The sequence below is a fragment of the Citrus clementina genome, unplaced genomic scaffold (assembly GCF_000493195.1).
Source record: "Citrus clementina cultivar Clemenules unplaced genomic scaffold, Citrus_clementina_v1.0 scaffold_6, whole genome shotgun sequence".
NCBI lineage: Eukaryota > Viridiplantae > Streptophyta > Magnoliopsida > Sapindales > Rutaceae > Citrus > Citrus x clementina.
In genome coordinates, this window is record NW_006262139.1 from 23336904 (window position 1) to 23363401 (window position 26498).

Sequence of the window (26498 nt, forward strand, 5' to 3'; positions counted from 1 at the left end):
AGGCATTGTGATATGCAGTTTTTGCTTGGTAATGACTTTAGGGACATGTTTAATGCGAATTGACTGATTATATTCTTATTTAACGAAACTTAAAACTATAAGGTTATGTTTGGCATGCTCATTTGGATTGAATTAATGGTAATGGACTAAATTCAAATTTTAATGCTAAATTTATGAAATAGCTAATCCTAATTTTCATGTGAGTTAAGTTAAGATAAGAATCACCAAAAATAATGACAAGAAAAGTTTTTATCCATTTATAATATCTTCCATAATTTATTACACCATTTTATTTATAACTTAAAATTTATTTATTGTTTTTAATTAAGTAATTTATTTTTTATTCATGATTTACTAAAAAGTTATTAATTAATTTATTATTTGAATAATTTATTATTTTATTTAATGAAATGATATATTTGTGGTATATATAAAACATATTAATGTTAGCCTCTAATAATAACAACATTTGAGGGGTAATTATAATGTTTGGAATGATAAAATTCGATAGTTGGAAAAACATTACCCTCATTTTAGTATGTAGAGATTTAAGTCCCTTTTATGTGTATCATGAGATACTGAGATTGATATCTTATGAATATTTAGAAAAAAATTGGTTTCATTATATGTTTAGATATTTACATTGTAATGCAATTAAAGACGATAAAATTCTTTTGATAGTTTCTTAAGCAAAATATCATTACATTTATAACATAATAATAAAAATAGCTTAATTAATATATAATTTATTTTAATTTATTATATTTAAATATTATTCTCACTAGTACATAAGTTATGTTTTTTTAAAGCAAAATATCATTTAATTTATAACATAATATTAATAAAATAATATTATTATATTTTTAAATATAGTAGTCTAATTAATTTTATTTAATTATATTTTTTCATTAGTACATAAGTTAAATATATTAACTATATTTTCCATGAATTAAAAAAAAAAAGAAGTATTTTATTTTTTTAAAGTTGAGGGGGTCTTTGATAGTTTAATAATTTTGAATTGATTTTCTTTATATTTACCTCAAATGAGGGATCTGCATGATAGTTACCTTTTAATTTTGGCCTCTTTAACCAATTAAAACGATAGTACCGGCGGCCGGTTATGTACTGAATTAAAAAAATAATAAAAAGCGGCGACGGTGGAAGGGCAAAATTGGTAATTGGGAGTCGGAAACTCGGAATCCAAATCCAACTCGAAATCCGTATGCAAGCGGTAGACTCCAAATCCACATAATATAAAAGGCCTGGAAACCCAAGCTGGATAGCTGCATGATAGAAATTATATATATCACAGAGAATTTTAAAGTATTAGTAACAACCATGGCCGAAACCGAAAGTCGCAATTTATAAGTTAATCCACATAATATAAATTGCCACCAACTACTGAACCTGGGGCTCTGATTAAAAAAGATTACTGTTATTGAACTTATGAATTTGTTGTTTTGGAGCTTGATTTAAGCACTAGTAATTGGACCCCTATCAAGAGTTTGGGTACTAAATCGCTCTTTTTGGGTCATAATTCTTCAATGTTTATCGATGCATCAACTAATCCTCATTGTAAATTCAATTACATATATTTTACTGATGATTTTCCTGAGAGTTATTCGAACATGTATATCAAGAAACAGACACGAGGTGAAGGTGAAGGTGCAGATATGGGAATCTATAAGATGGAAGATGGAAATATTGAGCGATTCTTTGAAACAAATCCTTATCATATTCTTAATCCACCTATGTGGGTTGTACATAGTTTTTATTTATGAGGTGGAAGATTTTCTGTGTGTCTAATATTTATGTATTTGGAGTCCACCATAATCATAAATCTATAATGTCATGGTTAATCCGATTGTATGCCATGTAGATTATATAATGTGGACAATCTTACCATTATTCGATTGTGCTAGAATTTGAATTCCATGTCCCCTTACCTATCTAAGTTTGCATATGGAGGGTATTGTGAAAGAACTTGAACTGGTGAATTTCATTTCTGCTGTGTGAAAGTACATTGGTTCAACCAATTGTGTATTTGTAATAGATATTTTGTTAAGATTGTTTGTGTAATTATATGTTTGTACATATTGATTGATTTTTACTTATGGATGAATGAAATGTTAGTTATTTCCTTGAAAAATAATCAAAATTGCATAGCCTGCTCACTCTATTATAATTGCTAAATCTTGTGAAACTGACGTATTAAAATAACCCAATTTCCTTTAGAAAAATTATATTTTTCTACATCGAGAGTTGAAGAAAGATATTTGTAAAAGTCTTAGCTTAGCTTTGCCCACCTCTCTGCATTTTCTTCAATAAAAAAAAAATCACAAATTAATATTTTTAAGCCAAGCGAGATCTTTCTTGGTAATTCCCACCAATCTAATGATGTCTAAATTCTAGTTCATTTAGGTAAAGAAGAAACCAGCTCTCCGCTAATCATATTAACACTTGAAAATGTTGAGAATTCCTAGTGGCCTTAAAATTCTTTGAACAATTCAATATTTGATTATTGGTCCAAGAGTCGGCATGGGAATACTCTCTCATGACAAACCCTTGATTAGTTTTAACATCGGCGATGTTGCAAACAATCATGTGTTCCTCTCAAAACTGCCAGTCAAGCCCCAGTAATAAATTAATTCGAGAGCTATCTCCAGCTCCATCTGTATGATACTTTAAAAGCATTGTTCCAGTCTTCGAAGACAATGGTGCTGAAATAATTTATGCTTAAAACCCCGTGATTTTAACTTTCCTTTCGAATAAAAAGCCTGAGAGAAGTAAGATTTCTCACCTTAATTAGCCATGATCGGGCTGTTGTTCAACTCCTGTTATAGCTTCTGGTTTCTTCTAATCTGCTGCAGCTTCAAGCCTTCAGCACCTGCAGACCCACAAGCCAGCAAGATCGAGAAAGAGAGAGAGAGAGGAGATAAATTTGAGGATGCAGCTGAATCTAGCGCCGGTGAGGGCCAATTTAGAATGTTACGGTCGTATTTAGTTAAAGTTGATATTAGCGCATATTCAACATATAATTAATAGGTGATCCAAAATCGTACCTTTTAATCCTAAAAGCAGAAGCGAATCATATTCAACTAGTAATTCATTTTATAGATTTTTACTTAATATTTTAGCTTTGCTTATTTATTTATTTTGAAGAGTTCCATAGTTTGGTTTTGATACAGCTGCTTGTTATATAATCCAGCTTTACTAGACTGTCTCGGTTATAAATTTATTTTTCCTAGCGAAATAGGTGTAAAAATACCTTTTATAGAGCTTTGGCTACCGACTTCAAAAAAAGTCTAGATAGGGGACAAATGCCTTATGCAGGCAGTTAGGTAAGAGTGGAGTTTTTACTTTTTAACACTCCTCTAAAATCTCTGTAACACCCTTTCTAAGTTTATTTTTAAAATATTCTTAGTTAAATTGATAAATTATGAATTGATGTATTAAAACTAGTTGTTTTCTCATAAAATATATTTACAAAAGTATTTCTATATTTCATACAAATCCTAAAATATTAAATTTATGAAAATATTTTCATAAATCTAAACTCTTATAATTTTCTCTAAAAAATATATTTTTAATTATAAAACATAAATATAAATTATACTTTCTCCGCTTTTGGTTTATGCGTTTCAACTATTATTCCACTAGTTTTGCGTTTAATATTCCAATTATTTGGGTTAAATACCCAAATTACTTTTTTTTTGTTAGATTAGTTCCTGATTTTGGTTAAACTTTTTTATTTATAGGTTCACATGTTTCAACTTATTAATCTACTAGATTTGTGTTTGATATTCCGTCTAAATTCGTTAAATGCCAACATTTTTTGTTATATTTCATGTAACTTTCACTTCCCATTCGATCGGTTCCTAAATTTCGTTACATTTTCTCTCTTGTTAGTTTATGTGCTTCAGTTAATTATTCCTCTGTATTTGTGTTGAATATTCACATTAACTTATTAAGATTCCAATTATTTGGGATATGTACCAAATTTATTTTTTATATAATTTTATTTTTTGTTAGATAAGTTCCTGATTTTCGTTATACTTTCTCTCTTACGTGTTTATATATTTCAACTATTATTCCAATGGTTTTGCATTCAATATTTCAATTAATTTAGTAAGATTTCAGTTATTCAAGTTAAATACCCAAATTACCTTTTTTTTGTTAAATCGGCTCCTAATTTTGGTTACATTCTTTCATTTATAGGTTCATATGTTTCAACTTATTAGTCCACTAGATTTATGTTTGATATTCCTGCTAAATTCGTTAAATACCAACATTTTGGGTTGAATTACAAGCAACTTTTACTTCTTATTGGATCAGTTACTGATTTTTGTTACACTTTCTCTCTTATTTGTTTATGCATTTCAACTAATTATTCTTTTGGTTTTACGTTAAATATTCATGTTAACTTGGTAAGATTGTAATTATTTGGGTTAAGTAACAATTTTATTTTTTATAATTTTATTTTGATTATGTAGGTCCCTAATTTTAGTTATATTTTCTTGCAATTAGGCTTATGTGTTTCAACTATTATTTCACTAGTATTGGGTTCAATATTCTAATTAATTTGGCAAGACTCCAGTTATTTGTGTTATGTATTAAAATTACTTTTTTAGTTAGATTAGTCCCTAATTTTGATTAAACTTTTTTCATTTTTTAGTTCATATGTTTCGACTTGTTAGCCACCAGTTTTACGTTTACTATTCCTAAAAAATTTGTTTAATACCAATATTTTGCCACTAGATAATGACGAAAAAAGTTTTTATCCATTTATAATATCTTCCATAATTTATTACACCATTTTATTTATAACTTAAAATTTATTTATTTTTTTAATTAAGTAATTTATTTTTTATTCATGATTTACTTAAAAGTTATTAACTAATTTATTATTTGAATAATTTTATTTATTTTATTTAATGAAATGATATATCTCATTTGAAATAACCTATATTTTAAATAATTCATATTTCTTTATTATAATTATGAAACTCAATAACTAATTGAATATATATATATATATCCTTGGACGGGACTTACAACCAGTAAAAATTCACCACAAAAACAAAACTTCAAAATAAAACACAAGATTTTAAACACAAAATTCTAAACTGCTTTACACAATCCTCCCCTTGGCTCTGATACCAGAAGGAAATATGATCGAAGGATGGATGTGTTTTCAAAATACTTTATTATTAAAACTCTAATTAAACAATTGATGGAATCGGCTTCGTCAGATTTTAAAAGGACTTACCGTTTCTATATTAAATTAATTTTGCTTTGGAACGCGGTTGATCAAAATTTTAGATCTAAACTGGTACGTGGCGTTGTTTTACCGGATCGATGCAGAACTATATATATATATATATTTCTTATTAATTTTATGTTTAATTAATTATAATATTTCTTGTTAAATATCTATAAATAGTTGATATTTAAATTCAAATATTAATGTAAATACTATTTAATTTCATGTATATTTAATTTAACATAATTCAATCCGGAACCATACTAAATATAAGTCAACATTATATATAATCTAATTTAACCTAATTCATTTTAATTTATTCCAATTCAATCTTACGTGGGAAACACAGCTTAAGGAATTAGATGATAAAGTTTTTCTTTTTTTTCTTTTTTTAACATTTTTAAAACAATCAAACGACACCGTAGCGGTTATCAGTGCAAAATAGTGACACGTAACCACAGTTTTGGCGGTTCAGACTACAGAGCTCAACTTATGAAACTGCAGCCTCTCGTTCATCCACCTCAAATAGATTTATACAGTGAATTTAACTCCCAACACTTTTACGCGGAAACAAATTTAGAGAGAAGAAAAGAGAAATTCGAAAGCTAAAAAGCAATGCAAACGTTAACTTTAACGAGAGCAACAAATTTGTTTTCGCAGCATCAAGATGATCGTTACTTAGGCTTATCCAATCACCGCCTTTGCTTTCTCTCCGTTCATCCTGCTTCTCCGCCTCCGCTTCTCGCCTCGAAACGACACCGTTTGAAACTCGCCTTCGTCGCCAAGGCCGCAGATTCGACACAACCTTCCTCGGCTACTACCTCTGCCGACAAGACGCTTGTTCCCGATGACGAATTCACTCTCGCTAAGGTTCGGTTCAAACAGCGGCCATTAGAACTGAACTTTTCTGAGAACTTATAACATGGCGTTCTTAAACGTTGCAGGTTTCATTTGGTGTTATTGGACTAGGTCTTGGAATTTCACTCTTGTCGTAAGTCCGTTATCCTTCGATGACACCGTTTGCTCTGGCGTCTTATTTCGATTATGCACTGATTAGTGTTGAACTTATAGGTACGGTTTTGGGGCTTACTTCAGTATTTTCCCCGGATCTGAATGGTCAGCGTTAATGCTTACATATGGCTTCCCTCTCGCCGTAATTGGAATGGCACTTAAGGTAAAAGTTTGTAGCATGTAAATTGTCAACATTTTTTTTTTATTCCGATGCTTAATCTCTTTTTTTTTTTTTTTTCCGATGCTTGCTTGGTACTGCTGTAAAACATTTATAGGCCTTTTTTTTTTTAATACAATTATAGCTTATTAATTGGAAGTTGTAAGCTATTAGTGTTGTATTTTATTTCCTTTTATCAAATTATAATCCTTTCAAGTGTTTTGCAGTATGCAGAACTGAAACCAGTCCCATGCTTGACTTATTCAGATGCTCAAAGTTTAAGGGAAACATGCGCCACTCCAATCCTTAAACAGGTACGTCTGATCCTTTCCCCCTTTTAAGTCCTTCATGACAGGACTAATTTAATCACAAAATGGAATTTGTTAGTGTTATATAATATAATACAGGCAATCTCTATTGTATGTATCTTCATGCTTACAATGATTTACATTCTATAGCAATTATATGATGGTCTGGTTGTTTTATTTTTTATAAGAAATTCAAATATGTATTAATGAAGAAGATTTAAAACACATGGAGTACCAGCTGTCCACTAAGGAAAATCTGGAAGAACTTGAATTATTCTAGTGGAATTTCAAGATTTTAATAGAAGAACTAGAATTTGTGAAAAAAATGAAGCATGACCATTTGATTTCTTGCCATGATTTCAACATCACATATATTCACTCAGGATTCATGTTCATTGTGCTGACTGAGGCCCTATTTGGTATTAAGGTTGGACAGCTGTAGCTTAAAGTTACAGTACTAAAGTGTTTGATAAAGACTAGTTGCCGCGGTTTGGAAGTTAAATTGATTTAATCCACCACTTGTATAATAAAAAATCTATAATATCTTTATTACTTTTGTTAAAATTATTATTTAAAAGTCATATTTATTACACATAATTAACTTTTATTTCATAGTTGTAGTTTTTTTTTTCCATAACAGCTTAAAAGTTAGAGCACCTTAATATCAAACATGGCTTAAAGCTTTCAGAGGCTGTGTATCTTGACATGTGAGATGCATATTTTCCTCTCATGCATATCATCATAATAAATGTAATGTATGAGTTCACTTTTCAATAGCTTTGATTAGGTCAGGAATGATGTTATAAGATTTCGTTATGGGGATGAGCAGCATCTGGATGAGGCATTGAAAAGGATTTTCCAATATGGCTTGGTATTATTCTATTTCCTTGATTTCTTATTTCATCAAACAATTTAAGCTATTTGAGAGAATTCTGAAGCATAAAACCTTTCTGTTTGTCTTTTATGACAAACTGAGAATTTACTGCAATAATCAACTAGTTGACACCACAGATTTGTCGCAGTGGCTTAAGTTTCCTCGATGAAACTTTCTCTCTGTCATGCCCATTTCTTAAAGAAACCATTTTCATCATCATTAAACGTGGGAATGCCAATCCTGTCGGTATTTGATGAAGCCTTTGATATGCATTTCAAACAAAAAATGAAGAATGAGAAAATATATTTAAAACTATTTTCCACTTTCTCTGTTTCTCATGTGGAAATTTATTCCTCTGAAATTGGTTGATCCAAATTGGATGCTCTGGATATGAGAGGATCAAGTTTCTTTGAGCAAGAATGACCAAGTCTTTTGGTGTTTGAAATTGACTGCCATGTATCTATAGAAGTAGTGAGATAGTCAGGATTGTACCTCAGTTCAAGGATTTAACATAAGAAAATGAATGATGATCTAATGCAGACTCTTTTTGAAAATGAATGCTTCATTTAATGAGAATTGCTGTAATTTTGGGTGTCACATCTTATTATGAGGAATAGCTCTATTAATATCAATACTTTCTGCCAATAGCTTGGTCCATGTTGGTTATGGGTACAAAGTAGAAACTTCGTGGATTTCATGTTTTGAGAACAAGTGTACAGTACAAAAGGAGGGACACGGGTTTAATTAATGTGTAGAATTGTGTACCAACTGCTACATCTCTTACACATTTCATGTCAATTTTCGCTGGTTGTCCTCATGCTCTGATAATGCTACTCAAGAACCAGCCTCCTTAATACTTGATCAGTATTTCTCTTTATGGTGCATTCAAAATTCAAGTATCATCTTTCTCCCTTTTTTTTTTTTTCTTGAAACAAGTGCACCAATTCAAAACTCTTTCATCTTTCTGCCTTTGAAATCAAGCTTTTGTGTTCCAATGTCAGTTCTTAATGCTTTGCATTCCAGGGTGGAGGAATTCCACGGAGGAGTGCACCTGTACTACAAATGATTCGTGAAGAAGTATGTTTATCTAACTTTAGATTCAAACATGAATGTTTTGGTTGTCTTAGCTCACCGAAAACTTCATAAATAACTGAACATTGTAATCATCATTATCTAGATTTCTGTTAGTTCTAGGAATGGATACTCAAGTAAATTTCAATGTCTTTTCTTTCTTCATATTGCACAAAAGAGAGGACAAATCTTCCCATATAACTAATGAGCCTTAGATTGCTCGAGGTTCCCAAACTTTGACATTCAACTCCTGCTACTGCTTCTATTTTCTTCCCCGGGCACTTAGCATCGTACAAATGTCGGTATAAGAAATATGCTGAGCTTCACTTGAGGTCATTTGAACAGAGGCCTTAAGTTTCATGTTACTGTACCTAAATTACGGCAACCTGATTTCGTTACCATTTGTTAGGTCACCGAAGATGGTAAATACTGTCTGGTCTTGGTGTTTGAGGCAAAAGCACTGAAGTTGTCAGATTTTGAGAAAAGACAGGTAAAGTGTGGCACAGTTATTTGATTTAAGATTGGATTTCCCTCCCTTTCTTTTTCCCTCTATCAATTCTTGCTATACTTAAGGTTCTACAGAAATGCTGAGCATTCTTGCACCTTGTTATTTTGTTTCTGTTTTTTCAATTTATGACAATGACAAAAGATGGATGCTAATTTTGATGTCCCAATCTTCTTTATCAGGAAAAATTTACTTCATTCTTTGGGCCAGGGATCACAGCTGAAGTTGGTGAGTTTTACACTTAAATCTCAATGATTTCGTTTAAAACAGATCTTGTAGGCATAAAGCATGAAATATTTTGTAACTTGCTTATAAACCAAAAACTTATTGGGATCGTGCTGACTAACACTTGGCTACAGGGAAGGGAGAGAGTGAGAATCTATACGAAGTTCGACTTATATCCAACACCAGCCCCAATTTATCATCTTCATGAAAAGTGTGTGATTTCATCGAATTCTGCCAGTGTATTGGCTTTCTTTCGTTACTTACATTTGATCCCCTTGTGAAATTTTGTACATGGCTAGATTCAATGTATAAAATGTTTTCATGTTTAATGTAAAATTTTTGAAATGATCGTATAAAGAATGATAGAAAAAGATAAATGAGACCAAGAGGCTGATGTGAAAACTAGAGCAAGTGAATTGGTTAACTCCATAAACACCGAAATTTTTTGTCAGGATCATGTGAAATGTTAACAATTTACCCTGAAATTGTTGGTCCAAAATGGTGAGATAATCAAATTCTTGGATTGTATCTGAATTTGCGATGAGGAGGCTAAGTTGAAACACTTGCGTTTATCCGAACCGCGTCAAAAGATTTGAAGCTTTTTGGGTTCATGCTTCAGCTTCACTATCCGATATCAGAATAATATGTCTGAACATCACGTGGGCTTGATGAATTTGAGAACAAGAGTTGGCCAAATCTTTAAATAAATTAATAAGATACGGAGTCAGCAGTAAATACAAAAAGTTTCATTACGGGGTAGTTTTTAATGTGGATTTTAGTAACTATTATAGCAGGAAACCATTGCCGTGGAATAAAGACTCTCACAACTACGAACTAAAAAAATTAAAGAGTAAAAAGTATCTTTTACAGCTTATTTCTTGGTGAACAGTTATGAGAAATAATTAGTCGTGTACCCATCAATATATCGTAAGTGGCTACAAAAACACTCTTGACAATTTAGCTGCCGAAATTCTAAAACAAAACGAAGTTGATAAATTTGGCAAGGCTAAGGCATCACAATGTCGAGATTGAAATTCAATGCGAAGCAGCTCAATGTATTGAATGAAATAATCTGTTTGTAAAATAGCTTTTATTATAACTTGTGCACATATGACAGGTACGATATAAAAAGATGAGTCGCATAAAAGAAATAATCTATTCTCGTAAAACTTTAGAGATTAAACGAAGCCACGTATTTCTGGCACTCAGAAGGAATCCTCTCATTGTCAGTTGACACCTACATTGCATTCACATCAGACAAAACTGACGGCCACGATGAGCCCCAAGCTTGGGACCCATCTGGCTGCTTCCATTGTGAGCGAAGAGTGAGGGGGCCCCTCATTATCCCTCATTTCCCTGGTGGATGATGACAATCACATGACGCAGCACATGCACATTCGCACAGCATATTAAGTCACAGCCACACAAACTTAACCCACGAAATTTTCCACCATTCCATGCTACGCTATCCACCAAACACACCCAGTTTGAAAACAACCGTACAGTGTTATCTATCTAACAGATCAACTTGAAAGCCCCAAAGACCCGAGAAAGGTAATGATCATATGGGGCTTGTCCGTATCGAGACCACCACGTGTCAAGATCATGGCGGCGTCAAAGGAGGGAATTGGTTTTGATCTGAATGCAGTGCAATTTCAGTGATGTATTGAAGGTAACATTCGTTCAATCAGTGCCATTGCCAAAGCTGTTTTCATTTGTAGGGGGCCACTATTCCTCTCTCCTCGGTCGTCGTTTGACTTAGCGTTCATTTTTAGAGCCAAAAAGGTCTAAATTTGACCTTGATCACAATTATTTGAAAGGATTGGCCCCTCTTAAATAGTGTTTTTACACATTTTCAACAAACAACCTAATTATCTTTAATTTGTCCAGTTCTTAAATATCCAATTTTTAATCTAAAAATGTCACGTTTATCGTGGGTAGATTTACTATTACTGTTTTAATACTACGGCCTAGACAATGATATTAATAATTAAGAAATTATTGGAAACAACATGAAAGAGTACCGAAAATGGCATTCTCCCTATTTGGCATTTTTGAGTTTTTTTTTTTTTACGGTATCCAAGATTATGAAAATGCTTAGGTTATAGAAAATGGTTTCATTGAAGATATAGTTTAAAAGAATCCAAATTCCAACTATTCTAGTAAACATTATCAGGCCCTTTTTTTTCTTTTTTTTTTCCCCACGATAAAGTTACATTACAAATATGCTTTGATCAACCGTGTCCGTGCAATGATGAGCGCATTCTGAACATCAACTATGAAAATTCAAAATCATATGAACCTCAATGAGTAGTACTTATTAGAAAGATTATTTTAAAGTAACCAGTTAAAATAGGTTCCTAGAAGATTAGCAAGCCATGTTCATTAAAAAGAGTCTTTAATAATGAAAAAACAATAATCAACTACTACGAAAAGTGCTTTTGGTGTTGTAGCTGTAAGTAAATAATTAATTAATTATAGAAATAATTAATATTGTTTACTCAAAACGCCTCAGCTTATCAACCTCTATCTCTTGCCCCTTGATGGGATCTAATTTAGTATTGCGTCGATATAAATATTCCAAAGCTTTGGTACACAAATTAATTCTAAATGGTGATCACCGGCCCAATCACTTGCAATTGAAGACAAAAGAGCAGTCGTAAATCGTATATCTTTTTTATGTTATAAATAAATAGTCATCTCTACACAGCATTTAATTTTTTCTTTCTTTCTTTTTTTCCCGATGATGTCCATGAATTTAATGCAACTAAACTTGAAACTTTGGTTATTCAAAAGCATACCTGAAAAATGTGGAACGAACCCTGAAACTTGCATCAACTGTATGAAATATGATTGCATCCGCAGTTGGAGAGTTCTTAGTTATTTATTTATTTTTGTCTTTTTTTTGTCTATGCATAGGGAATGCTTTTCTCTTTTTACGAAAAATTATATATGTCTAACTTTGGTGGTGGAGTAGGTAACATTTTGTTTTCTTCACAAATAGATTGTCCAAGTAGGTAACATTTCGTTTTCTTCACAAATACATTATTCATGTTTTAACGCCCATATATATGTTATTTAATTTTAGTTTTTTTTTTTTTTTTTTATCAATTACTGTATTGTATAACAGTTAGCTTTATGCCAGAGATGATCCAACCTAGCTGGACCCATTTCCTGGAACAAATAGAACCGAAAATACTTTAGTCTAACTTTTTCATGCATGCATGATTTTCTGACATGGCAATAATTGATTTTAAGTCGCATCAAATCCTAAAGAAAAAGAAGCTCAAACTTAAAACCCTTCATATATTGTGAAATTCAGTTTCATTTCATTATTATTCAAAAGGCCATGGCCTCTGTCATGGAACAAACTCCTTATAGTTCAAGAAGACACGATCTTCATCATGAAGCTGCAGCTTCTGATAGCAGCAGGTTCAATTTGAGAGAATGGGCTCTTAAAGCTCGAATGATCAGTCGTGAAAACACCAACTCCAGGAGATTTTCTGCTTCAAACATCAGAAGCTTTAGAGAAGACACAAGGTCTTTTAGATCAAACATCACCATTTCTAGCACTGCCTCTTCTCCTGGCTACCCTTTGTTGCGAGGTAACCAATAGCCAAACCTTTTTCTTCCATGCAACACTTCTCTTTTACTTTTTCTTTTTCACTATTTCTTTTAATTGGCTCTCACACATTTCATTTGCAGAAGAAATTGACCCATCAACTTACTCATTCACCACTGCTCTCAAAGGTAAGTTGTTATTATCATTATTATTGTTTTGACACCGAGTATTACACTTTTTATCCTTCTTTTTATTTTTTATATTTTTTTTAGATGTATAATTTGATAAGTGAGTGCAAGATTACGTGACCATGATGATGTAAATTAGTCACTGAAAGGGCCTGTAATTTATTTTTTCATTTTTATTTGGTGGGTGCAGCATTGCAAGCAAGGAATGTGTATAATAGCTGGGAGTGCTTATCACCAGATGGGTTTGCTTTGAACTCAAAGTGGAATGAAGCTGAGAAGTACATATGCAATCCTCTTTCAGGAGAGTTTCCAATGGAGTGTTTGTCCGCTAAAACACTTAGCGCAAGATCCTTTCGGAATTTAACAAACACTCTCACTATGTCTGCACCTCTTGTTTATAACTCTGACAATCATTCGCGAAATATGATCCAAACCAAGCCTTCACAAAAGCACTGTGATGCAACTCATTTTCCAATTTCAGGTACTAAAGTTCATTTTTGTATTTTGCTTAATTAATTATTCTTCATGTATTAGTATTAGGATCTTTTCTCTTGATTTGACCTCTCTGAACTTTAGAATTATAACGTATCATTATCTTATAACTACCAATTACCACCTTGTATTTTGCTCGGCAGAGGATCCTGTTCCAATTTTTAATGCATTTAAAGAGCTAGGTGGTTTGAGTCGGTTTATTTAATTTAGATGCAGAAATTTCATGTGTTACAGAGAAGAAAATGGAGGGCATGAGTAGTACTAGAGATGTGGGGACCCAGAGCACACCATATAATCTTAGTTCTGCTAGCAGTCCCAGCCCTGCTTCAACTCCTTCGATCGCCGAGGGATCACTGAAGCGATGTGAAGCAGCAGAAGGAGAAGACTCACCAAATTCTAATGCAAAGCTAAAACCTGAGCAAGAGGTATGTATTATATATTCTTGAGAACTTATTATTTAAGGAAATTTTATTCTTTATTTTTTTTCCTTAGGGCAATGACACATCAATACTCTATTGCTTTCTTTTTGCACCAAGCATAACCACCATTGTGCTTGTGTTCATGAATCTTTCTACTTCCAGCATGTGTATAGATGTACTGCATAGGCACAACTGTGTTGATTTTTTAATTAATAATTCTGCTTCTAAAGACAGTGACTATCAAAGAAATCCTGATCTATTGATTTTAGAGACAGTACATGTTGAGTCCTTCCAAAGTGGGGGACTGAGAATAGATGGATCTGAAATCTGGTCCCTAGATCCACAGTGCCCACAACTTATCTACGAGTATCATGCTATTTTAAAATCTTCAAAAAAGAAAAGAATTTGTATGTTTTACAAACACAAATAATTGAAATGTTGCCCTAAGTTTGATGGGCACATACATGTGTCCCAATTGTACAAATAATCCAAAAAGTAGCCTAACTTGTTCTTCTCCAAGTGGCCTGCTTTCCAGCAAATCTAGTTACATTTGTCCGCGCTTTTGCAAAGCAATTTTTTTTCTTTTTTCTTTTTTCGAAGGCGACTTACCAAAGAATTTTTTTCAGAGTCCTAAGAGAACAGCTAGAAACTACAAAATCCATATGCCTAAGATTTCTTGCGGTTATTTCTCTTCTCTTTGTTTTATATGAGCCACTAAAGATGCTTAACTGCAAAAATGTCTAATAAAAAAAAAAAAAAAAACTGCAAAAATGTTCAAAAATGAACCTTCGCTTTTGCTTTTAACCCTACTTTATTACTCCATGGTTCTTTGGTTAACTCAATGAAAATGCCCAATCACTGCCGTATTTCAACACCTTCCCAAAAATAGCAACTATATATTTCAGGGCTCTTCTGTGTCACAACATTATGTTACCATGCAATATGATTTTGCTGGATCATTTGGACTTGCCATCTGCCGCCCCATTGGCCACTGATACTTAATTATTGTTGTTGTTTTTGTGCCTGCCGTTGAGACTTGAGAGGGAGAATATAATGTAACACATAGTACACAATTGTTTTAGAGAAAAAAAAACAAAAAAAAAGGTTGCTGGTGGGATCGTCAGGTACTTACAGGATGTACACTACTTTGGTGAAACCAAAGTATTGTAGTATTGTAATTTGAAACGTCACACTTGTAACTTCTGTGATATGACCGTCAATATTACCATGAAATAGTCATTTTCTACGACGGTAAGTAGTAGATAATCTAGTGTGGCCCCTATTTTAGAGATTAAAGTTTTGTAGGGAGAGTACTGATCTTTCCATAGGATGGATGTAATCTATGTTGTGTAATTAATTATTTTAGAGAAAAAAAGCTTTCTTAATAGAGTCTAGTATTTGTTTACTCGTACTAAAATATAAAGAAGGGAACTATCGAATAGTTAGATAGTAAATCACTTACTTCAAGTGACCTAGCCTGCATTACCTGAGTGGCTGAGTTTGATTATTCTTCAAATATTTAAAGGTGGTTCCTATTCAATAGATTCCAGATATCTAGACTGCCTCATGACAATATTAATGGGATAAGGATCCCCTCCTAACTAGCTCTCGTGAGTTTTTAAAGAATTTGTGTCATGTGTTTTTAAGTGGTAAAGTATGGATAGTATTTAACCTTTTTTTTTATTTTCTTTATTTATTAACTACCGATCACCCACATATATTTTTACTTAAGAATAGATCGGATCATGACGGAATCTTAATCCACATTAATCTAGGAAGTTTTAAACATTTTGACAGATTTATGATCATAAATGTCCGTAAACATAAAATGTAGTATTAAAAAAATAGCGATGTTATGTTTTTTTAGTTAAAATACTTAGTTGTGTTCTAATTGATGTGTTACTAATAAAAATTTATTACTTGAATTAAAAAGAATAAGGATTAGTAATTATTTATCACTTAAATCAATTATATAGTAACACATCATTTACTACATTAATTGAAATATAAACTAAGTATCATTTACTACATTAATCGAAATATAAATTAAGTACAGTATTATTCTTAAAAAAAATTGGTAAAAGCAATGTACAAGAAACACATGAAACCTGTACTGAAAATGACCTTCCCTGTCACCCATTTTTGCTCACCTTTCATTCAAGTTGAGGTTTGTGGCGTTCTTGAAAATGACCCTTCATTCAAGATGACTTAAAATGAGTACTGATAAAGTTTTTTAAAAAATAATAATAAATTTACATATATTTTTTTAGTGGTTACACTCTAAGATACATTAGAATTTGGGACACAATCTAAAAAATTTATTAAAACATCCAAATTAATGCCCTCAATATTATTGAGAGACATTAGCTCACCATTCGGCAACAATCTAAAAAAAAACAATGATATTTGAAAAAAGACACAGAAAATAACGACAACAAAAATTTTATTTTCTTATGAATTATGGGATTTCATTTTAACGATTTATGCAGTTTTCTTATTACAGCATTATCAGTAAAATGTAGGTATCTTGCTCTTCTATATCTTTCGGAATAAAATATATATCAGTTTTAACTTTGTGGCGTTAACATTAACCCCCTTAATCACAGTGGGTGAAAAAAGTACCCCACTAAGCAATAAGCATGCTTGAATATCAAAATTTGCGGGCATAATTGCAGCAACGAAATTCTTTTTAGGCAAATTTTCAATATCGCCCTAATGTAGGTCATATGATCAACAAGCAAAGACATGATTGATGATATTGATGTCATTGTTGGTTATTGAGTTGCAGGTTGAAATGAAAGAAACAAGAGAGAAAGAAGAAACAAAAAAGGATGATAACAAAGAAGATCAGAAAAAGAAAGGCTGCACGTACAACAGTTGCAGCAGCAGCAGCAGCAGCAGCAGGAGCAGGCAAGCTGGGTGCTTGTCATGGATGAGAAAAAGGCAGAGAGACAAACGCAAGCCAAGAAAGAAGCATAATTTTTTCCCTCGTCTTAAAGGGTGCTAATTGCTAGAAACCAAAATTAAGTTGAAAATGGTGAAGAATATTGGAAGCCAATATCATGATTTTTTTTCCCCTTATTTAGCTTATCTGTACGTGTGAGGGAAATTGAGAGCAATCGTGATTCCTGATGTCGCAGAGATTAAAGATTATCTCAAATCTATGGTAGTTGTTTTTTTCTGGTTTTTTCCCTCTTTTGTTACTTTTTGCCTTGGCTCAAGATTTGCAATGATTCTCTAGGGCCAGTCTCTCTTTTTTCTCCCTCTTTCTTGCGCACAAATATTTTCCGGGGAAAATCAATATCTTAACAGATGGGTTGGTGGTAGGTTAGCAAAATTTCCCGAATTCTGTTCGGGATTTGTGTTTTTGGCTCATTCCGGAAGGGATTTGAGATAAAATTTCAATCTGATTTATTATTCAGATCGGGATTTTGGGACGTTTGAAAATCCCGAATGAGATTTCGAATGTCTCAAAATCTAAGTTTCAATAAACGTATAACAAATTTGTTTAATAAATTACATAAATATGACATGCCGATCCACATGTATGACAAGTTGTTTTAATTATATTTAACATGTTGGATCATAAGTGTATGATATACCGATTATATGCATGTGACATTATTTGTGACAAAATTTATGGTATATGATAAAAAAAAAACTCATGTTGTTCGAGATAATTTGAAATCCCAGTCAAGATTCAGGATCTTGATCGGGACAAGATTGAAACATTTTTTTGGTCCTAATTTATTGTTCAGGACATGATAACAATCAACAGATCCAGACCCGACTGTCCCATGTCCCGTTGCCAACCGTAGGTGGTGGTGATATGGAAGAAAGAGAAAATGAAAAATTCTCAAGGAACTGTCTAGAATTCACTCACACATACATCAAATGCACTTCGCATAGACGTTTGCAAATTTTTGTTGTCGCAACTTTTATTAGGAAGTTGGTTGCTTCGGTAAAGATGATGCTCTTGAGAGTTCTTTGAGTTCTGAAAAGGAAACCACATTTCTGAGAACCTGATATCCATCAAGCATCATCCCCGTTTGAGGGATGAAAAGATAGACATCCTTTAGCAATTCGTATTCCCTTTCAATCTCACTTCAAACAGATGCAAACACAGTCAATTCACAATTTTCCTGAACAGGAAACTATGGAAAAACAAGGACATGACTTAATGAGTTAGAGCTTGACCTGAAAGGTTAGTGTGTTTACTTGGCTTTTGCTGGGAAAAATGAACCGAGGAAAGGGAATAGGGTGGGTTCCAGCCGCCACTGTTTGAATATTCCGGATTTCCAAATCCTATATATCAGATAAATAGTTTCCATTTTTTTTCTCCTAAATATTAAAGACAGAATTATAGCATCATCTCAAAGTGTTATCTGTAAGGAAATGGCAGTTTGATCAGATTAATTATGTTTTATTTATACAGACGTCGCAGGAGCAAGGTAAGTCACAAGTAACCCCATTTAAAAGGATAAACAGAAGTTTAAAAAGTACAACAAACCTCAACAGCTCTATAGAAACTGCCAACGTAACAGCAATTGAAACTTGTATCATTGGTATAGTTCACTGATTGATGGCCTTCAAATTATAATGCATGCTCTCAGAAGCCAAAGAAACTGATGAACCAACAGCCGACAAGTTTGTGCATCTTTGTTGAATTTGTATTGCAGCTCATGATAACAAGCCTTGCAGCAGCAGTGGCTGAGTTGTTTCAAAACTCAGTTCTCAGGAATCCCAACTCCATCTTCATCCCTCAGTCAACTGGTCCCATGAGTCTGTCTAAAATATGAAATTAGAATTTCAGTTTCCATTAACTTGACATGATTCAAATGAAACTGTAAAACAAGTGAATTGGAAGTCAAAACTAAAAAATTCCCCCCGCAAAAATATGCTAAAAAATTATGCATCCCCTAGTATTTCATCATTATGCTAGATGGAATTTGCCAGATATGCCGCGTGGTCAACTACACAAGCAACAAATCATGTTCTCTTTAGCTGTGGCAAACAGAGCAGGAATGTCTCATGGGTAAAATGGCAATGCAAGGGCAGGTAAAAAGTTTATTCCAACTAAGGAATTTAATGAATGAACATACCTCCAAGAGCTCATTGTTCTCTCAAAGCCTTGTGCACTATTAAATGGATGAGAAACTGTTGCTCACAACTTCAGAAACTTAATGACAAATGAGACCATGGTAGTCAGAGAGAACACATGACAGCCAACTGAAAATCAGGCTATAATGAGTAATATCCTGTACACTATTAAATCAAGAAAAATAATCAAAATGTAACCAAAAATGAAGCTCATAAATACTCACCACCCAAAAAGGCGCTTTTATCCAGGATCCTCCCAAACAGCGTACAAACATCTGTTATAGTATCAACAAATTATTGTATCAACAAATTGATATATCTGTTACAGCATACAAATACGAAATAAAAAGCTCACCATTAAGCAAAAGATAAATCAAGCAACTTCAGGAATTTGCATATGCATACAGATTTCCTGCTTAACAAAGACAAACATTATCAAGGGTATTTTGGTAGGACAAAGCAGCTTCTAGGAGACGGATAAAAGCTACCCTTCAAAGTCTAACGTAGGGATAATAATAATAATAAGCAATAAATTTAATTGATGTTTGAACAATATTGCATCAATAACAAATTATACATTTTAACTCCAGTTTCCTTACTCTGATTTGTTTAGTAGAGTGATGGGGGCAAACAAAAGGATTATGAAAGAACTAGCCAAATATTACCTTGTCCGAGAATCAGAAGTCCATTAGCAGCCAGAGGTACAAGATCTTGAATCTTTTCACCAACAAAAATAGCTTCAATAACTAGCAGGTGTACAAAAATAATTCAGACCATTGAAAAAAATAAAAAGAAAAGGAATAACAAAATAACAAGCAACTAGAATGCAAATTAGAAGCTAAAGGTTTTTCCTCCTAGAAAAGAAAAAGTTATTTAAAAAATATCTTCCAAAGAGGAAACAATAGTAGCAAAAGGATTCTCTCAAAAACCACTTCCCAAATTACAGAACTTTGTAGGTGTAAAATAACAAATATGCTTCACAACAAAGGAACCTCATAAAGTAACCAAGAGAATTGACAGGTTCATGTCTATAATTCAAAAAGTTTTAACCAGCAAGGCATGGAAATATAGAAACCTGAGCATTGCGTTAGGTTTTCCTCACTTTCATTTCTACCATTTTCATTATCAGCAGCATCCATGTCAGATGAAACCATCACGTTCACAGAATGGTATCCATCAGTAATCCATATGGTCTGTGTACCTGAAAGAAATTCCAACCGTTCTTTAGTTGCTAAAAGATAGTTAAATGAAGACCATAAACTTCCATCTTTCCAACTTAAGCGACCACTTTAAAACATAGAAATCAAATAATACAACAAGATCGTTATCAACTCTCATGATTCGCGCATAAATAATGATATTGTTCATTTTGGGCCCAGCTCGCACGATTTTACTTCAAGAGCATATATATAGCACATGGACTCTCTCTACTAGGACATGTGGTACTAACACATTCCATCTTAGAGTCATTCCAACAATGTTTCAAGGGCTACAATCTACTCTCTCACGAGCCACATCCACTTTTAAGGATCTTTCTAGACTATGAACTTTGAAATGAGTCCACCCTTGTTGCCTTTTTCTCTGACACTCCCCCAAAAAGAAAAATATTGTCAAATTTATACTAGCCCCTACAAGTTTTTGAATCACCCAAAATCCCTTGTGACCATTTGAAAGGGACTCCTTTATGAGGGAGTCATTTGACCCCTCTATGCCTCGAGAGTCATAAATCTTGAACATTGCAACAATGACTATGTAAATTTCAATCCAATAAATAATTTCATTACTCTCTACTCTTTTTTCTCCTTCAAAGACATTAATGAACCTAGCGCATAAGCAAGGATCCCTGCACCTCACTCAACATGCGAATAGTAATGTTGCAGTTCTCTCTCCGATGAACCATTCAATGCAATCAGAAAGCCAATAATAGGACAACCATAAAACTTAAAAGATGAAAGAATTTACAGCAGCATACGTAGAGAAATATCTGGATGAACAGCCAACTTTTGGACATTCATAACATGAGGCAACTGCCTTATGTGACCGATTATATTGGATCCAGCAACTGGACTAGAAAGGTGCAACATATGTAAATTTCCAGAAGAATCCAAGATCAGAAATTTCTTCAGGGAGACTGCCTGGATGGAAATTGCCTTCAAAGACATCAATGGCATTTTTGTAGACTTTAAGCCTTCAACCTCCTTCATCCTAAATGCCAAAAAACATGCACCTCCTTCATCAGAGTCTTGCTTGTATTTAACAGACCTCTGCTTTACTGCAGAAGAAAGAAAAAAGGGCAGAATCAGCTTTACAAGACATTGGTAATCAAGATGTCTTCAAGTCTCAGATTGCAAACAAACACTATGGAAGCAACAACTGTAAAGTTATACAGATATGAGTAAATCAGATTGTGCACAATTTCGCTGAATTATTTTCCTAGAAATAACAAGGACATTGTAAATCAGTCAGCAACCCAGCAACCGGATAGAAAAAAACAACTCAAGAGACAGCTCCCTATCAAAGATATGGTTCTTATAATTAGTAGTTTACCATCAAGAGGTATCCTTATGATTTAAACCAAAGGACAGCACCTCGCTTAATATGAGTAGCACCCATTTCCTGGTACAACAAAAAATACCTAGAAACAAATTGTCAGAACAAATTACAAATAAGATACAAAATCTTGGAGAGAATCCATGGATATTGAAGTTAGTTAATGAAGTTGCAATAAACCACATATTAGGACAATTTTACCACAAGATACAGAGATATTGAAGCATAGAGAAATCCATGGGCTACGATCAGTGACCAAGGTTCTTATTAATTCAAAAAGACATTACCAGGGCTAAGTTGGATACAAAATGGGCCAAGCACACAAATCCATTGACATATTTACATAACAGGTATGAAAATGGCGTCAAATTCATACAAGACCACATCATTGATTAAAGTACATTAGCATATTTCTTCCTGACATGGCTAATCAACCTAATGAACCTATGAAATAGTACACGGGGACATAGAAACTAATCCAAAGAAGTTCACCGATACTAACTTAGAACAAAAATGGCTGTCCAGTTCACAAAAAATCTCAAAGCACAGTATAGGAAGGACATTTTTGTTTAGCACTCCATCCAGTTACACTGGATACACCCAATACTTCTGCAAAGCAGAGGTGTATGGTCAACACCAAGCATTCTGATGAGCAAGATGCATTTATGATTGGACTTAAGCAGATCCTCTATATCCCTAGAATTGTTCATTATTTGACTTCCATAGGTTATTTCATCCCCATTCTCAAAAGTTCACAGCAATAGGATCAGAATTCAATACTGGGATCATCACTCACATAGGTAAAGAAAATTCCTAACCAAATGATTGAATTTGGATTGCAGAAACCCTAAATTAAACTATTAGCCATCTCACTATCTAATGAAGCTGTTGAAACTTACGCCACACTGCACATAAACCTTGTTATCAGCTCTCCCTTGCTCCTAATCCTTGCCAAGGATTTTGAATCCTTTTAACTTCCCTTCTACCTCACTAATAATGCTACATATTTCCTAGCATACAGAATTGGAATTGTGCAATGTGCATTATACAATACCATGTAGAATTGTGTCTAAACCAAAACTAAAAAGGAATGCAATTTGTTATCCCACTCTTTCCAATGGGAACCTTCATAAACAAAATTAAACTAAACATAGATGACTAAACTGAACAAACATTCGAATTCCTGGGAAGTAAAGTCACAATATTAAGGTTTTAGGCTACAAATGGAATTTACCCAACACAAACCAAATAGGTTTCAATCATCTATATTCGGATATGTATGTAAAGAAAAGAAAACCACACTAAAAATAACATATAAAAATAAAACTCAGAAACTTACCAGAAACACTATGCTTATCAATCTTCTCATCCAAATAACCATTGCAAGCAATCCTTTCCGTTGGCCCATCAAAACCATAATCCCCAATAATCCCATTCGGCAAACTCGAATTCTTAATTTTCTTTACCTTTCCTTTAACCAAACTTCTCAAATTCAAAACTCTAACCCCATTGTCCTCTCCCAAAATCATGAATCCAAAAGACAAACTCAATGACCAAACCGGTTTACAACACTCAATCACAGCACACCTCATCAACTTTACTCTCACCCCATCATCGCCATCACCATCCATCAACTTCACACCAAAAACCCAAATTTTAGAGCTTGATAACGAGTACATTGCAAAGAAATTAACCGACCCAACAAGCTTCAATCCAAGCCCATGATTAATATCCAACAAAACCCCCAACTTCTCGTCAAAAGAAACACCCTTTTGCTTACAAAAGACCTGAGCTTTCCCATAAAAATTGTTTCTTTTCAAAACATACAATCTTAAAACAAGCTTAGGCTCACTTCTATGAGGACCCACAGCAATAAAAGCCACCCTAGGGCTAGGGTTAGGGTTAGGGGTATGATTTAAGAGCAAAAAGGTGAATGAATATGAAGGTGAAGGGATTAAAACTTGAGGGGTTGAAGGGAGAGATGAAAGGGTAAAAAGGGAAATTGAAGAATAAAGAGAGATGGAAGAATCAGAATGCATAAGGGCTAAAGAAAGAGAATTTGGTTCGTATAAGGCCGAGGTTATTTGGGGTGGTGATGAAGGAAGAGAAGGATTAGGGAGACTGAGTTTTGAGGCTCGCGAAATAACAACCATTAGAAACAGAAAGTCAGAAACAGAAGCAGCAGTTGAGTTTTGTTTTTGTTTTTGCTGTTGTAAGAATTTGAACAATCATTCAGTTAGGATTTTGGGAGAAGAATGGAGAAAGATTTTGAGCTTTGATAGTGTTTGGTCTTTTCGTTTTCGTTTTTGTTTTTGTTTTTATTTTTATTTTTATTTTTATTTTTTGGGGTTAGTAGCGGTTGGATTATATTAAATTTAATGATGTGATCCAAGAATTAATATTTATTATAGCAAAGTTGTTTTCAAGTCTAATCTTGAAAGTCAATCATCATCAATTCAGGATTTTGGCTATTTGTATTTCGGTTTTTTTTTTTTTTTTTACTTTTTGAAGAAAAGAGTTCTGTTATTGTGTTTTTACAAGTTGCATAAAAACACTCCTTGAAAAAAAAAAAATAAATAAATTAAGGGTTGGAGTTGGATCACGATATCTTATTTGAATTATAGAAGAAAAATATTATCTATCTTTTCTTTTGTAATAATTTTAGACATCAACTACTAGTTTCTAGGATTATATGTTTTGAAATTGTTTTTGAAGATTTATGTTTATCTAAAAAAAAATTCATGATTAAAATGCGCAGCAAAAAATAATTCAAAGCACTTATAATGCGTTCGTGTTTTAAAACTTCTGTTCTGTTACAAATAAATTTGACGATTCGGAAGTAACTGAAGACTTAAAATAAATGGAAAAGCACTTGTCAAAACAAAAAACAAAGTGGCCATTTTAGAATTACAAAAGCTCATCGTAATCGAGGCTCGTCTGTGTTGCCACTGTGGTATCACACACAAATCATGCCCTTATGCGGGGCAAATACTTCAGCTTTCCTACAATTTCAAACACAATGGGAGTTAAATCCCTAACAATATTTCAACAATTTTATTTATGAAATGAGTCATTCTCAATTCAAGTAGAAAAAGATTTGTCAAATCTTAATGCTGTATTTATTAGTGGGATCGGGCAATTAGAATTCGAACCATTGTGACAACATAGCAGGACCCCATAATCAAAGTCATGTGTATTATTAGCATGCAAAGAAGAATCGAAATTTATAATTCAAAACTTGAGATCAAATTTATTTAGTTGAAAAGAAATTAATTTTTCCCCCATGTAATAATTCCAAAATTGTTATAAGACCGTGACTCAGACTAACAATGTGATGGCAAATTCAATGAAGTTTGGATCTTTTCTTCCTTTTTTTTTTTTTTTTTTCTGGGCAACAAAGTCATTTAATTCTGTTCCCCACTTTCTTTTGAACCGAACGGGTCCAATCAGCTAAATAAACATGTCCAACTAGTTTGATCATGTTTCAAAAACTCGACCCTTATTTCCCTTGTGATAAATATTTGCAACAATTCAGAAAAATATGTGTAAATAACCCTTATTAAAATTTGTCGTCATGAGTGGTAAAATAATGTTTTCTCAACTCAAGTAATAACAACAACAACAACAACAACAACAACAACAATAATAATAATAACAACAACAACAATTTAATTCAAGTGTCAACAATTAGGTTTGGCAATTGAGACATCTCGATTGGGATTGGCCTCGATCCATATCCCATATCATGAATCGGGAGGAAAAATCGTTTTGAATCACATCCTAAACAATAAATTGGGACAAAAATGTATCCGTCTCAATTAAAATCTTAAATCTTAATCAAAATCTTGAATATCCTGGATGTCATGAATTTGTTGTTCTGCAGTGCAAATTATGTCATAAATGATATGTCAGATACATATAACCAACTAATAAGATCTATTTACTTCAGCAAACGAACTTGTCATACACATAGAAATCAATATGTCAGATCTTTGTGCTTCATCAAACCAACTTGTCAAGATCCCATTTGGTATTTTCGAACTCCCAAGTAGTAAATTTGGACATAATTGGATTTCAAATCCTAATCGAAATAGTAAATTTTGCCAACCCTATCAATTGCTTCCACTGCAAGTAAAAAAAAAAATTTTGAAATTTTGAAATGAAAGCTGAAAGCTGAAGAGCCAAATTTATGTTAATTAAATAATGGCCACGTGAAATCCAAATAACATGGGCATTTGTGTGTGCCATGTAGATATGGTAAAAAAACCTAGGCCTGTCCAGGCTTTGCCCTACAGCGGATGGGCCTACTCATGGGCTGAAAATTTAAAAGTTCATAGTAGATGGGTCTGGATATGAATTCATGGGAAAAGCCTAGGCTTTTATATTTTATAAATATTTTTTATTTTTTATTTTGTGCATTTGATTTTGATTATTAGTCTATTATATATTGTATAATCAATTAATCATCTTTAGTTTAAGTGTTCCTTTATTTTTTTTTTCCTATTTTAAACTCTATTAAAAATTCATTTTAAAAAATTATCTAAGTCCAAGCTTGACCCATCTAAATATGGACAAGCTTTTGGAAGGCTTGGGCCTGCTGTCAAGGTCTGGGCTTCAAAAAGCCTGGCCCAAATCCTTAAATTGCAATTTCTAGTGTCGTGCTCTTTAGTCTTGACTAGGATAGGGATTTGGTTTGGTTCAGTAAATTAGAATCGAATGGTTCAAAAAGTGTGAACCGAACAATTTTCGATTTTGAACCGAATGGAACCAAAA

General features: G+C 33.0%; 3 protein-coding genes across 9 annotated transcripts; 2 read left to right on the plus strand and 1 right to left on the minus strand.

Annotated features, from left to right (window-relative positions):
- Nucleotides 1-5807: 5807 nt before the first annotated feature.
- Nucleotides 5808-9736, plus strand: LOC18039577 (thylakoid membrane protein slr0575). Of its 2 annotated transcripts, XM_006430746.2 has the most exons (9): nt 5808-6133; nt 6208-6254; nt 6335-6437; nt 6659-6745; nt 7527-7610; nt 8637-8690; nt 9094-9174; nt 9372-9417; nt 9549-9736. In XM_006430746.2, the coding sequence occupies exons 1-9, from the start codon at nt 5879-5881 to the stop codon at nt 9620-9622; spliced, it is 831 nt and encodes a 276-aa protein (XP_006430809.1). In that variant the 5' UTR covers nt 5808-5878; the 3' UTR covers nt 9623-9736. The 2 variants fall into 2 exon arrangements, with proteins under 2 accessions (XP_006430809.1, XP_006430807.1); XM_006430744.2 differs by lacking the exon at nt 7527-7610.
- Nucleotides 9737-12741: 3005 nt separating this feature from the next.
- On the plus strand, nt 12742-17207 carry LOC18039588. Its single transcript, XM_024182647.1, has 6 exons — nt 12742-13019; nt 13120-13164; nt 13355-13645; nt 13891-14081; nt 16864-16985; nt 17162-17207. The coding sequence occupies exons 1-6, from the start codon at nt 12764-12766 to the stop codon at nt 17205-17207; spliced, it is 951 nt and encodes a 316-aa protein (XP_024038415.1). The 5' UTR covers nt 12742-12763.
- Nucleotides 17208-18463: 1256 nt separating this feature from the next.
- Nucleotides 18464-24036, minus strand: LOC18039383. 6 transcript variants are annotated; one of them, XM_024182078.1, is made up of 7 exons: nt 23065-24036; nt 21148-21447; nt 20251-20376; nt 19841-19921; nt 19400-19450; nt 19178-19304; nt 18464-18863 (listed from the first exon to the last, which is right to left on the minus strand). In XM_024182078.1, exons 1-6 carry the CDS (start codon nt 23876-23878, stop codon nt 19240-19242), a joined length of 1437 nt encoding a protein of 478 aa, XP_024037846.1. In that variant the 5' UTR covers nt 23879-24036; the 3' UTR covers nt 18464-18863; nt 19178-19239. The 6 variants fall into 6 exon arrangements, with proteins under 6 accessions (XP_024037846.1, XP_024037847.1, XP_024037850.1 ...); XM_024182082.1 differs by lacking the exon at nt 19178-19304 and adding an exon at nt 19531-19587 and having other exon boundaries at nt 18845-18863; XM_024182081.1 differs by lacking the exon at nt 18464-18863 and adding an exon at nt 19531-19587 and having other exon boundaries at nt 19268-19304.
- Nucleotides 24037-26498: the final 2462 nt, after the last annotated feature.

Coding starts and splice junctions, on each gene's coding strand:
- LOC18039577 (XM_006430746.2), top strand. CDS start 5,879: ATGCAAACGTTAACTTTAACGAGAGCAACAAATTTGTTTTCGCAGCAT. Junction 6,255..6,334: donor CTTGGAATTTCACTCTTGTC/GTAAGTCCGTTA, acceptor TTGAACTTATAG/GTACGGTTTTGGGGCTTACT. Junction 9,175..9,371: donor CAGATTTTGAGAAAAGACAG/GTAAAGTGTGGC, acceptor CTTCTTTATCAG/GAAAAATTTACTTCATTCTT.
- LOC18039588 (XM_024182647.1), top strand. CDS start 12,764: ATGGCCTCTGTCATGGAACAAACTCCTTATAGTTCAAGAAGACACGAT. Junction 13,646..13,890: donor AACTCATTTTCCAATTTCAG/GTACTAAAGTTC, acceptor CATGTGTTACAG/AGAAGAAAATGGAGGGCATG. Junction 16,986..17,161: donor AGCAGCAGCAGCAGGAGCAG/GCAAGCTGGGTG, acceptor CCCCTTATTTAG/CTTATCTGTACGTGTGAGGG.
- LOC18039383 (XM_024182078.1), bottom strand. CDS start 23,878: ATGGTTGTTATTTCGCGAGCCTCAAAACTCAGTCTCCCTAATCCTTCT. Junction 21,448..23,064: donor TGATAAGCATAGTGTTTCTG/GTAAGTTTCTGA, acceptor TTTCTTCTGCAG/TAAAGCAGAGGTCTGTTAAA. Junction 19,305..19,399: donor TAAAAGCGCCTTTTTGGGTG/GTGAGTATTTAT, acceptor CCTGATTTTCAG/TTGGCTGTCATGTGTTCTCT.